The sequence below is a fragment of the Hemicordylus capensis genome, chromosome 7, assembly GCF_027244095.1.
Source record: "Hemicordylus capensis ecotype Gifberg chromosome 7, rHemCap1.1.pri, whole genome shotgun sequence".
In the NCBI taxonomy this organism is placed as follows: domain Eukaryota; kingdom Metazoa; phylum Chordata; class Lepidosauria; order Squamata; family Cordylidae; genus Hemicordylus; species Hemicordylus capensis.
In genome coordinates this window covers 19,704,324-19,716,364 of record NC_069663.1, presented here as the reverse complement: position 1 = coordinate 19,716,364, position 12,041 = coordinate 19,704,324, and the positions used below count along the sequence as shown (strand labels likewise).

At 46.1% G+C, this 12,041-nt stretch overlaps 2 protein-coding genes across 4 annotated transcripts in view; both read left to right on the top strand.

Annotated features, from left to right (window-relative positions):
• The first annotated feature begins 749 nt into the window (after positions 1–749).
• Positions 750–5,705, top strand: LOC128332820 (IgGFc-binding protein-like). The gene is made up of 4 exons (XM_053267581.1): positions 750–858; positions 1,129–1,748; positions 4,222–4,786; positions 5,470–5,705. The coding sequence occupies exons 1-4, from the start codon at positions 837–839 to the stop codon at positions 5,703–5,705; spliced, it is 1,443 nt and encodes a 480-aa protein (XP_053123556.1). The 5' UTR covers positions 750–836.
• A 2,582-nt stretch (positions 5,706–8,287) lies between these two features.
• LOC128332446 (IgGFc-binding protein-like) overlaps positions 8,288–12,041 on the top strand; it is a 32,843-nt gene continuing 29,089 nt past the window's right edge. The window contains exons 1-2 of one of the 3 annotated variants that reach the window (XM_053266723.1): positions 8,288–8,450; positions 11,711–11,861. In XM_053266723.1, the coding sequence (XP_053122698.1) occupies positions 11,810–11,861 (52 nt within the window). In that variant the 5' untranslated portion in view covers positions 8,288–8,450; positions 11,711–11,809. Of the gene's footprint in view, positions 8,451–11,694; positions 11,862–12,041 lie in introns of all 3 variants that reach the window. The other 2 variants (XM_053266722.1, XM_053266721.1) reach the window with 2 other exon arrangements.

Below are 12,041 nucleotides of genomic sequence, written 5' to 3'. Positions count from 1 at the left end.
AATCCCAAGAGTAGCAAGAAGAGACATTCTTCATTGGGGGAGCAGAGACAAACATTGGCAGATGAGGAGAGTTGGGGGATCAGTCACCAGAAAGGAGATTTTTGGCAAAAGGTTTTGATACGGAGGGATAGAATTATCATTTGGGAGGGCACTCCCCCTATTTGCCAACCCCGTCATTACACCCCTATATACAATATCTAATGTCTATTTCTGAAAGAGCTGGTATGTTAAGACAGTTATGGTTGCATAACCAGAGCACATGCAAGCAAGAGAGATGTACCGGAAGACCTGTGGTAACCCACAGATGTGTCAGTTTCATAAAGATCTGATGAAAAATAAGCCTAAGGGGAGGAAAAAAACCCAGACTGCTCCAGTGTTACTCAAGGGAGCAGAATGTTTGCAGACATTCATTGATAGTTAACAGACAATGAGGTGGGTGGAGCTAATGGAACTCAATGCTGAGGAGGGATGGAGGAGGGCTTGATCAAAAAGAGCAGGAAATATATCAGCTTGATAAACATTCACCTCACACAGTCCAGCATCATTATCATAACTTTTTTTGAAGGCCAAACTCATATTCAGCAACTACTGATTGAAGACCTGTGGGTTCTGCCTGTCTGCATGCACCCTATTTAATTTTAAATGTCTGCTGCCTATGTCCAGGGAACTCTTGTTTTTGAATTTATTAATTGCCTTCTCTGTCATCCCAGGGTGATGCACATAGCAAAAGTTAGAGTAAGAACAAAAACAAAATATCAAATCCACAACATACAATAAAACAGCAAGAATAAAAGCCATATTCAAAGTCAAGAAACGGAGCCAATTTAAAAGAGCAGATGATCCCAAACACAAATCGCAGTAAGCATTCAAAAGCTGGGATAAAAACCCAGATACATTTGTTTCTTAATTCTGCACGTAAAAGGTTTAGCTTTGTCTTCTCTTAGGAATTTCTTTCTTTCAGTTTAGAGGCATGCAGGACAGATTGCTATGCAGAAGCAGTGTTTTGGCCATTCAATTACATGCATGTTTACCAAGATTTATCTTCACAATTAAGGCATCTTGAGAAATTGACTGATCTGAATTTCCCTGGTTGGCTTGGATAACTGTTCCATTCAAATCCCATTCCAGGGTCATTCTCCTGTCCTGAGAACAGTCACTATGAGGCCTGTGGAAATGCCTGCCCAGCAACCTGCTCTGACCGGACGGCACCCTCCACATGTGACGACACCTGTGCAGAAATCTGCCAGTGTGACGAGGGCTACGTCCTGAGTGCTGAGAAGTGTGTCCCAGTGGAGACCTGCAACTGCACTCACAATGGCACAATCTACAAGCCAGAGGAGGAGTTCTGGGCTGATAAGGAGTGCCAGTCGCACTGCAAATGTGACCCCCACCTAGGCAAGGTTGTGTGCATCATGGCTTCCTGTGAGGCCAATACGAGATGCGGCGTGGTCAACGGGATCCGGGGATGCCACGCCATCACTGACTTCACCTGCGTCATATCTGGAAACCGTCACTACACCACCTTTGATGGAAGGAAGTATGGTTTTGATGGGAGGCGGGATACGTTCCAGGGAACCTGCATGTATCAGGTGGCGGGCGTCTGCTCCGGCGACCCCACCCTCACTCCATTTCTGGTCCTGGTAAAAGATCACTTCCGAGACACCGTGGCAGACCAACCCAAAGGGCTAGTTCTGGAGGTCTACAACATGAACCTAAGTCTAAGCCACCAGTATCCAGGCAAGATCCAGGTACAACTCTGCCGGGTGGGGGTGGGGGTGGAGGCAGGCAGGACATTCGCTGTAATTGTACAGTGTTTTGAGTGTTCAAACTGCTTCCCAGGAAGGATCAAGTTGTAGTGGGAGGAAAGCTGGTCTGCCCTGGTGTGCATTTGAATGGGAGACATGCGTGAGCACTGTAAGATATTCCTCTCAGGGGGTGGGGCCACTCTGGGAAGAGCTTTTGCATGCTTGCATGTGGAAGGTTTATTTCAATCAATCAATCAAATTGCATTTCTATACTGCCCTATCCATCCAAAGGCCCTGGGTGGTGTTCCAAGGTCCAAGTACCCTCTCTGGCATCTTCAGGTAGGGCTGAGAGAGATTCCTGCCTACAACCTTGGAGAAGCTGCTGCTAGTCTGTGTACTGTAGACAATACTACTGCTACTACTACTACTACTACTACTACCACTACTACTATTTATCTACCGCTTTTCAACAGAAGCTGTAAAATTGGTTTACATAGAAGTAAATAAGATAAGATGGTCCCCTGTCCCCCAAAGGGCTCACAATCAAAAAATACTGAGCTAGAAGGACCAATGGTCTGACTTGGTATAAGGCAGTTTCCTATGTTCTTAATCCTTATAACAACCAAGGCTTTTTTAAAAAAGGCAAATTTGGAACAGTACAATGGTACATGAGTGAAATTCACGTGCATAGCATGTTTGTGTATACGCACAATGGTATGTGAATTTTTGCACATATGCACAATGATATGTTGATGTGATTCATGCACAAAGTATCTCCTCCTCTGTGCATTTAAACTGTGGTGTCTAGAGTGAGATTGCATGGCATTTTGATGCCATTTGGAGGGGGAGAAAATAATCAAAACTGGGAATTTGACAGCACTATAACAGCACTATAGGCAAAGAGTGTTATGCTGACTGGGAAAGCCTCTGTTGGGAGCAGTAATGGTGTCTATGGGAGGCATCTTTGTAAAGGAGAGGAGAAATGAGTGTGTTTCATCAGGAGCTGGGATACAGAGGAAGCTGGAGGATTCAATTCCCTTTTCTCATGGTTATCATTCACTTTGCATCATCTGATATAACAAAATTTGCACGGCTTTAATTTTTGAACTGCACAAATATTATTTTAGAACTTTACTGTTTGGGGGAGGGGGGAACGGTACATTTTGTGTCTGATTTGCACAATAACAAATCAAGTTGTTGTGCACCTTTCAAAGTACAAAGAGGCATGCTTCAAAGTGGTGATTCTCCTATATTTATCAGGGGGAGAGCAACTGGGCCTCTCTAACCCCGACACAGCATCCCTCCAGTGGCTGTTGCTGGTGTTTACCTTATTATTCCTTTTTTAGATTGTCAGCTCTTTGGAGACAGGGAACCCTCTTATTTATCTATATATTTATTTCACTAAGATGGTCCATGCGTGGATTCAGGGGACTGTGTCAGGGGAAACTTGTGAGAGCTGCCGAACTCTCGCAAGGAACTCTCGTGGAGAGACGGGTAGAAGCAAAGTGGCCCAGAAGGTGGCGGGGTGGGTGGCGAGGGGGTTAGGGTTAGGGCAGGTGGTGAGGGTTAGGAGGAAGCGGACGGCCAAAGGGTGAAGTGGCCGTCGGGCTGAGGAGGAGGAGGGCTCTGGCCTGGCCTGGCCGCCAGGAGGAGGGGGGAGAAAATGGGGTGGGGAGTGCTGCTGGTGGGCGGGGACAGAAAGTTGAGAGGAGCCCGGCCGAGTGGGCAGCAGAGCCATGCCGCACCTGGCGGGGAAGGAAAGTACTGCTGGGCTGGCGGGCAGGGAGGGAAAGGCGAGAACAGGAGCTGTATCACTGAGAGGAGCCTGGCTGGGCACCTGGCGGGGAAGGAAAGCGCTCCTGGCGGGTGGGGAGGGAAAGGTGAGAGCAGACGGGTGCCGGCAGGGGAAGGAAAGTGCAGTGACAAATTAGCAGCACAGATGCAATGCGCTGGGGTCTGCTAGTTTATTCTTTATTTTTCTCTGTAAACCACTTTGGAAATTTTGTCGAAAAGCAGTATATAAATAGTAGTGGTAGTAATTAGCTACTATGCCACAGCAACTCTCTCTAAAGGTCTATAATTCACGTGCTTTGCATGTAAGTGGACCCGAGTTTCAGGGCCTTTTGCAAGTAATTTCTTTATCTGGCTTTGGCCAACGAAAGGGAATAGATGGTATAGCAGGGGTGTGCACAGAACCGCTACGGGCAGTTCGGTTCGAGTCTGGTCCGGCCCGGTTTGACCCGGATACCCTTTTACAAGCATCGGGAACCATACTAGCTTGAAAAAGGGCTTGTGGGGGCGGGCTGGCAGCAGTTTTCCTAGGCCCTACCAGCACCCCCCCCCCCATCACCACAGGCCGAGTCGAACTGGTTTGCACACTCCTATTCTATAGGACAACTCATAAACTGTGCATTGAATACATCGTCTTAAACCTTTCTCTGAAAGCCTTTGACAGTCTCTTCCATGTGTTTTCCAGGTCAATGGAATCCTTATGGAGCTGCCATTCTCCTATGAGAATAAACTGAGGGCTTACACCAGTGGAGTCCATGGCGTCATCAAGACAGACTTTGATCTGAGAGTCAACTTTGACTGGTACAGCTATGCCAGGGTCATTATACCCAACACTTATGCCAATGCCATCTGTGGACTCTGTGGCAGTGCCAATCAGGATCCCAGCGATGACTTCGCCATGAAGGATGGAACTCAGGCAAGTGATGAAGTCCAACTTGCAGACAGCTGGAAGTTGAGGGAGGTTCCAGGGTGCTCAGCAGGATGCACCACCGACTGCCCAGTGTGCAAAGAGGGAGAGAAACAAACCTACGAGAGTGACCAGTACTGTGGGATCCTCATCAGAAAGGATGGACCATTCAGGCAGTGCCAGGAGGCCATTGACCCAACACCTTTCTTTGATGACTGTGTCTTTGACACCTGCCAGTACAAGGGTCACCGTGATGCCCTGTGTGGTGCCATCAGTGCCTATGCAACAGCCTGCCAAGCTGAGGGCATCCAGATTGGACAATGGAGATCAGTCTCCTTCTGCAGTAAGTGTTCCCTCTTAGGTTTTCATTTAATTATCTGTTAGTGTGACGTTGTTGTTGTTGTTGTTGTTGTTATAGCAACATCCATGTATATGGTGACTTACAGTGTTTGAGAGGACAGTCCACAATATATTTGACAAGGGTCCATCAGTACCTTAGAGCAGGGCTGCACAACTTTGTCCTTTCTGTTGCATTGTTTTAAGATTTTATGTGTGTTTTAATTGTTTTATGTTAACTGCCCAGAGACGAAAGTCTGGCTGTTACAGAATAAACAAACAAACAAACAAACGGGGCGAAATTGGTAGACATCTGGCAATTGGTGAGAAAGTTTGCTATGGCGCCATATTGGTTTTGACCAACACGTATTGAATCATACTGCAGATTTAATTTCAGCTAGCACAATGTTAGTCTGGATTTCAGCCATTGATTTCAGTGCCTCTTACTTCCAAGAAATATGGTTAGATGGCATCATTAGCTAAAGCAACAGCAACAGTGTTCCCTCTAACAGGGATTCCCAGATGTTGTTGACTACAACTCCCAGCATTCCCAGCTGCAATGGCTTTTGTTTGGGGATTATGGGAGTTGTAGTCAACATCTGGAAATCTCTGTTAGAGGGAACACTGTATAGCAGTATAAGCCAGTTCATAGGATCTAGCAGTAAACTGTTTTTCATCTCTCTTTCTTAGCAACCTCTAAAATCCCAGCAGCCTATAATGAATTCACCTTACTCCAGATGTACCTGCTATTTCAGATCATCATAGACTGCACTGACGAGAATCAAGGAGCTTCATTTTGTTCAGCAGTACGTGCCATCGACCGCATAAACAGTGCTCCTACAAACATCCTTGCTTTCCCTAGCATTTGTATTTACAAGATCTATACATCACGTGCTGATGCTGCCAAAAAGTCCATTTTGCTTTGAGTGATACCTTTTTCTGTGCTCTAAAGACAAACGTTCTGAATAAAACGGTACGAGACTAAGTTTACTTGGAGTTTGTTCAAGGTCACTCTGTATTTGGACTCTTTGTTTTGGATCCCAGTGGCAGGCAAATTGATTGGCCAGCTCCATATACACACAATGTGACCTTTCTTAATAAGAGAAAGCAAAAATAAAATAAAATAAAATAAAATAAAAAAGACTCAAATCTCGCTTGTCATTGGCCATAATCCAGAGAGCTACATTAGATGTACCTAAGGGCAGGGAAGCGAGAACCTAACGGAGCTCTTCTGACTATTAGTGATCAGAGCTGTGGGGTGGTCTGTCTGCAGGGAAGGCAGGATTAACTCACCTTCCCCACAGGTGATCTTCCCAGATGACTGGCTCGCCCGGCAGAAGACCGCCTTGCCTGGCAGCTCTGGGGGTCAGGTGCCGCTGTGCCACCCCCCAAACGTGTTGCGGTGCCACCCCCTGGAGCTCCAATAATGCACCACACATGTGAGCAGTGCATTATGGGAATCCCGCTCCCCTCCCCAAGTGTGTAAGCCATGTCTGCAAGCAGCCGCGGCTGACACACTATCAGAAAAACAAGGATAAGGGAGTGCTTGCTCCCTTGACCTCATTTTAATGGGAAGCTACTTAGGCGGGTTTGCCACTGTGTAGCCACCAGGATTGGGCCTGATCCCAATTGTTCATACACATGTGCAAAACCGGGCTGGGCTCCCTTAGCCCAGTTTTGCGTGTGTGTGTGTGTGTGTGTGTAGCCTCAATACTGATTTTAAGCTAATATCCAAGTTAAAAGTCGATCTGATTTATCTCCGGATTCAATATAAATATTAAATATAAACTCCTCCCCTCACAGGGTTAATATTCCAGTCCTTTCAGTTCCCTGTTAGCCAACAACAACCACATTTTAATCTTTTTTAGAAAAGGTTTCTCAATCTCACCAGCCTACAGGTCACAATCATCTTCCTTTCCTCCCTTCTCCCCGTTGACTGGAAAAAGGGTGTACTGTTCCTGGCAGGCCCCTCCCACCCTGACCTTATCGCCAGAGATACCGAGTCCATTGCAAGAGTTTCCCCAGCGAGGAGGACAGTGAAGTTATTTCAAAGGCAAAACAAAAGGTGCGGATAGGGCTGAGAGAGACTTCTGCCTGCAACCTTGGAGAAACCGCTGCCAATACTGAGCTAGATGGACCAATGGTCTGACTCAGCATATGGAAGCTTCCTATATTCCTATGTTCCTAAAAGAGATTTTTCCTAGGAAAGCACTTCATTTTTTGGCCCTGCTTTCAGTGTTCCTTCTAACAGGAATTCCCAGATGTTGCAGACTACAATTCCCATCATCCCCAGCCAAAGGCCATTGCACCTGGGGATGCTGGGAGTTGTAGTGAACAACATCTGGGAATCCCTGTTAGAGGGAACACTGCTTGCAATGTAGGCTACACCTCCCCAATCAGGATGATCATAATATGCGAGTCAGAGCTCACCCTGCCATAGGAGAAGGGAGATTTCAGCAGATGCAGCTTTTCTCTCCTTTGTAAAGCCACAATGTGATAGTGTTCTGTCACTCTTGTAGCATAGTTGTGCTTTACAACAGTTTATTAAAGATGGGAGTTGTAGTTCAGCAACATCTGGAGAGCAACATGTTACCTACAGCTGCCTGGTGGGTCTAGAGTTGGCCTTTAGTTTTTTAGTCAGTTATTTCTTGAAAATATTTAGACTGATACAAATCATTACAATTTCACATCACTAACTGATAAGAGTTTTGATCAAGCTGGCTTGCAGCCCAAATCAGAAATAATTAGAAGAGCATTTCTGATTATCTCTTCAAAAGCAGTTATGTGTCAGTCCAAGAACCACTAAAATCCTTAGGTGGGATAATAAGAATCTCAGATTTGGCCGCAAGCAAACTGATAAGGAGGGGGACCTTCATACCTAGTCAGGTGTCACCATCTAAAAGAGCCTATAGTATAATCAGGGTGAGAAAGCCATCTCTTTAATTAATACCATGCTGATTATAAACATTAGGTGCTATTTAAGGAGAGGAGAGCTGGTCTTGTGGCCGCAAGCATGAATTGTCCCCTTTGCTAAGCAGGGTCTGCCCTGGTTTGCATTTGAATGAGAGACTACATGCGTGAGCACTGGAAGATATTCCCCTTAGGGGATGGAGCTGCTCTGGGAAGAGCAGAAGGGTGCAAGTTCCCTATCTGGCCTCTCCAAGATAGGGCTGAGAGAGACTCCTGCCTGCAACCTTGGAGAAGCCGCTGCCAGTCTGTGCAGACAATACTGAGCTAGAGAGTCCAATGGTCTGACTCAGTATACGGCAGCTTCCTATGTTGCTAAATAGAAATAATTGGCTCCACTATTTCTGTGCTGAATTAGGTTTTGAAAATATGGAAGCTGATCTGATCAGGGCAGCACTGGGACCTGCCCAGCCTCAGCCCCGTAGCAAACTCCATGGCTAAAGGGCTGCCAAGAGCAACAGCCCAGAGCAGGCAAGGTTCTGGCTTCATATTGCTTACTTAGCTCTTTAAGTGGGTGTGTCAATAAAGGTGGGAGGGTTGGAGAGTTCTCTCGTAAAGCACTGAAACAGGCTTTGATGCATTCCCGAGCCCCTTCCCTTATAAAAGGGGAAGTGGCTACAGCAAGACAAAGAGAATGGGCAGAGCAGTCGTCCCTGCTTCTTTCTACTGCCTCAAGCCGAGGCAGGTCTGCTGAGGGGCTGACGGTAAGAGACAGCTCTCCTACTCCCTTCAGGACCTTCAAATCCCTCCTCAGAAGTAGGGCTGGTCTGTCTACCAAGCAGGCTTAGGTTGCCGGATCTTGGGGGTCGTGGGACAGGTGTGGACACTGCTGCCTCCATTGGGCATAGCTGCCCATTTCATGACAGTTGGGGCAGCAGCCACTGTGGGGGGGGGGGGCGTCGGAGTGGGGCATTTCAAGTCTGTAAGTTCACTGCTGTCTCCCCACACCACTGCCCAGCTCTGATCGGAGTCTGGACCTGGCCATGCGCCCCGTCCTCACTGCTCACCAGGCCACCAGGTGGGGTGGCAGTGTGGATTTTAAAAGATATAGAGGTCATTCACACAGTCAGAAACTGTGTTCTACCTGGGTTTGGGAGCCGTGTGTGCTCCCAATTTTTGGTTGTGTAGAAGCAGGGTAGGAGGAAAACCTGAGTAGAAGTGATTGTGTGGAAGCCAGGGAGGAGGAAAACCTGGGCAGCTTTTCCTCCTACCTTGCTTCCACACAATCACTTCTACCGAGATTTTTTTTCTGCCTTGCTTCCACACAATCACTTCTCCCCAGATCAGTAAAGCTGGCCCAAAATTCCCCCTCCCACTTCCCGACTGTTTTTTATGTTTAGATTTGTGTGTGTGTGTAAGTCCATTTCAACAAGGGCAGTGGAAGTCTGATATTACTTTCAAAGGTGGCTTTATTGAGAGATCCATCTCAGAAGATCAGATGAAGCAAAGACCATACATATATACATACATACATACCCTTCCATAACAGAAAAATCACACGTCCACTTCCAGATTGCATATAAAGATTACATACACCTCCCATATTTCCTTTGTGCTAGCAGAAACCAAATCCCATTCTAGATTATTATCCCAATAAGAATAGCTGATACCAGGCTGCTTGGAACAAAATCTGAATTACTACCTAATCTATAAAGCATGCTTTGTCTGTGTTCAGTTGCCTGAACGCCAGGTATCCATTAGCCTAATAAAACATTCAATTCAAGAACTGTTTGGCATCTTTTAAAAACCATTCAGGCACCCTGATTGGTTTTAAAAGGCACCCAAACAGGGTTGAATCAATTCAAGTTTGATTCTAATTAGAATCGAATTTTCAGACCATATTCAAATCTTATTCTAATTTGAAACAAATTTTTGGAATTCAATTTTAATTTGAAACAAATTGAAAAATTCATTTCGTGCACGTCTCTGTAAACCTTAAGCACTTCCTGTTGCAGCAAAGCCACCCTTCTGGGAAAGCTCCAGGAGAAAAACAATTCGTAACTCTCACAAATTTAGTTACTCAACAATTGGCTTATTTTCCAGCCCTTCTCCCAATACATTTTGGCTGAGTGACAAAGACTATTGCATTAACTTTGAACAAGGTCCAGTTGCAGTGAGCAAATAATGCTTTCAGACTAGCAAGCTGTTTCTGCTGCTTCAGGTCAGAGGCTCCGGTGAGAGTTTTTGGATGTGGCATGAATATCTAGCAAAATGATAGAAATCCAGATCCAGACCCTACACTCCTCCCTTGCTGCTAGCATGGTAGTGGGTGTGATCCAGCACTGATAGTAGGACATCTGTCCAAATGCAATGGGTGGGCTCCACTCTTCCTTCTAACCGGGATTCCCAGATGTTGTTCACTACAACTCCCAGCATATCCAACTGCAGTTGCCTTTGGCTGAGGATTCTGGGAGTTGTAGTCAACAACATCTGGGAATCCCGGTTAGAGGGAACACTGGTGAGATCACTACTGCATGGAGTAGTGGAGAGGAAGCTAAGTTTGTTCCCATGCCAATGAAGACACAAGGCTTTGCTGGAAGTAATGGGCCACAACTGATATGAGGAGGCCAGACTGACTCCATTTTGTGTGCAAACACGGCTCTCTCCCCCTACATCAGGGATTCTCAACCTTGGGTCCCCAGATGTTATTAGACTTCAACTCCCATAATCCCAAACCAAAGGCCATTGGGGCTGGGGATTATGGGAGTTGAAGTCTATCAACCTAAGGTTGAGAACTCCTGCCCTACATAGTTCTTTGCAGCTTAAAGTTGATGGATAAGGGCTTTATAGTCAAAATTGCTTAAAGGATGATACAAGAATAGGTGCAACTGACATGAAGGTTGCTGCAGTGTCTGGAAAAAGGGGAAGTTGGTAGTTAGACATTGCTACATGACTTCATGCCAGTCAGACATGATTGCACTGATGTGCTCTTTTGAAATTGCTGATATTGACATGAATATTTAGGGAGAATTAGATAATAGTTGGGAGGGGGAAAGAAGGCGGGGGTAGCTTGTCACGTGTGAAATGCTGTAATCACTTAAGGAAATGTATAAAAATCCCCTCTGAGAAAGGAGGGGTGTCCTTTTGCTTTGTGAAATTATTCCCAAAGTGCCACCTTTGCTATTCTGCAGAATAAACTGCTTTTTAGTTTGAACCTCCACTCTCTTGGTGTGTTAATTGGACTGCACGCCAGGCAAGAGCCTGGCTTTCCGGCATAACACAACTTCATTGATTCAGGCAGCCAGTGAAACAACGGGATTGACACTCCACCTCCCACAACAGTGCAGGATCTCATCTTAATAAATGGTCAAGCTGCAAGCCCCCCGGCTCATTATTACAGATGATTACAAGCAGTCTCGGAGCAACATCATCGTCCTGAGGGTGATCGCTGCTGCTCTCTTCACTGACCCAATAAGGTCAAGGTATCAGCAGGAAGCACTGTCGCCCCCAAGCCAAGTAGCCTTTAAGATCGGCAGCCCTCCCCCTGCTGAGTAGATAAGCCCTAGCCGTGGCTCCCTGAGCTGTGGAACCTCGAGGCAAGGGTAAGGCAACCTTCGCTCTCCAGCTGTTGTTGAACTACAACTCCCATCATTCCCAGTTGTGGTGTTTTGGGTTAATCCATTCCTTGATCCAGGCCAGGTTTTGAATGGGGCTTTAGTTACTTGTATTCCAGTCCTGGGGTAGAGGCGGGGCTAACAAGCAGCCAGCAGCAAGAGGTGCTGGAAAGATGCAGGGATAACTAACAAAACAGAGGCAGGGTTAACAAACAGCCAGCAGCAAGAGGCAGTCTGTGCTTGCCTCTCTGTACACAATATCTGTCTCATTAAACTGTTAATGTTCCTAATTCCACCCCACTGCCTTATCCTGGCATACCACAACTCTTTCCCTTGGATTCTACACAAGGCAGCTTCCCATGTTCCTAAGCACAGCATTTATCTGTTCTTTTAGAAAGAAAGAAAGAAAGAAAGAAAGAAAGAAAGAAAGAAAGAAAGAAAGAAAGAAAGAAAGAAAGAAAGAAATATTCTTCTGAATATATTTCCCCTTCACCCCCTGTTTTTCAGCCATGGCAATCAAGAGGATCATTTTCATTTTGGCTGGTTTGGCACTATTGGGCGGTAAGTAAACTGGGGAGGAGAGCACCTCACCCTCTCCTTCCTTTTCCAAATGGTTATCCTAAGATTCTGTGACATAGTACAATGGGAATGGGCAGGATCTCTCCAGATTTCCCCAGAGCCCAAAAGGAAGTGAAAGTAGCTCCCTGATGTTCATCTAAAGGGAGCCACTTTCTCTTTTTA

Excerpts from the sequence above, each read along its gene's own strand:
- LOC128332820 (XM_053267581.1), top strand. The coding sequence starts at position 837 with ATGATCCCAAACACAAATCGCA. Across the intron at positions 1,749-4,221 it reads AGTATCCAGGCAAGATCCAG|GTCAATGGAATCCTTATGGA; the intron begins GTACAACTCTGC and ends TGTGTTTTCCAG. Across the intron at positions 4,787-5,469 it reads GAGATCAGTCTCCTTCTGCA|CAACCTCTAAAATCCCAGCA; the intron begins GTAAGTGTTCCC and ends TCTCTTTCTTAG.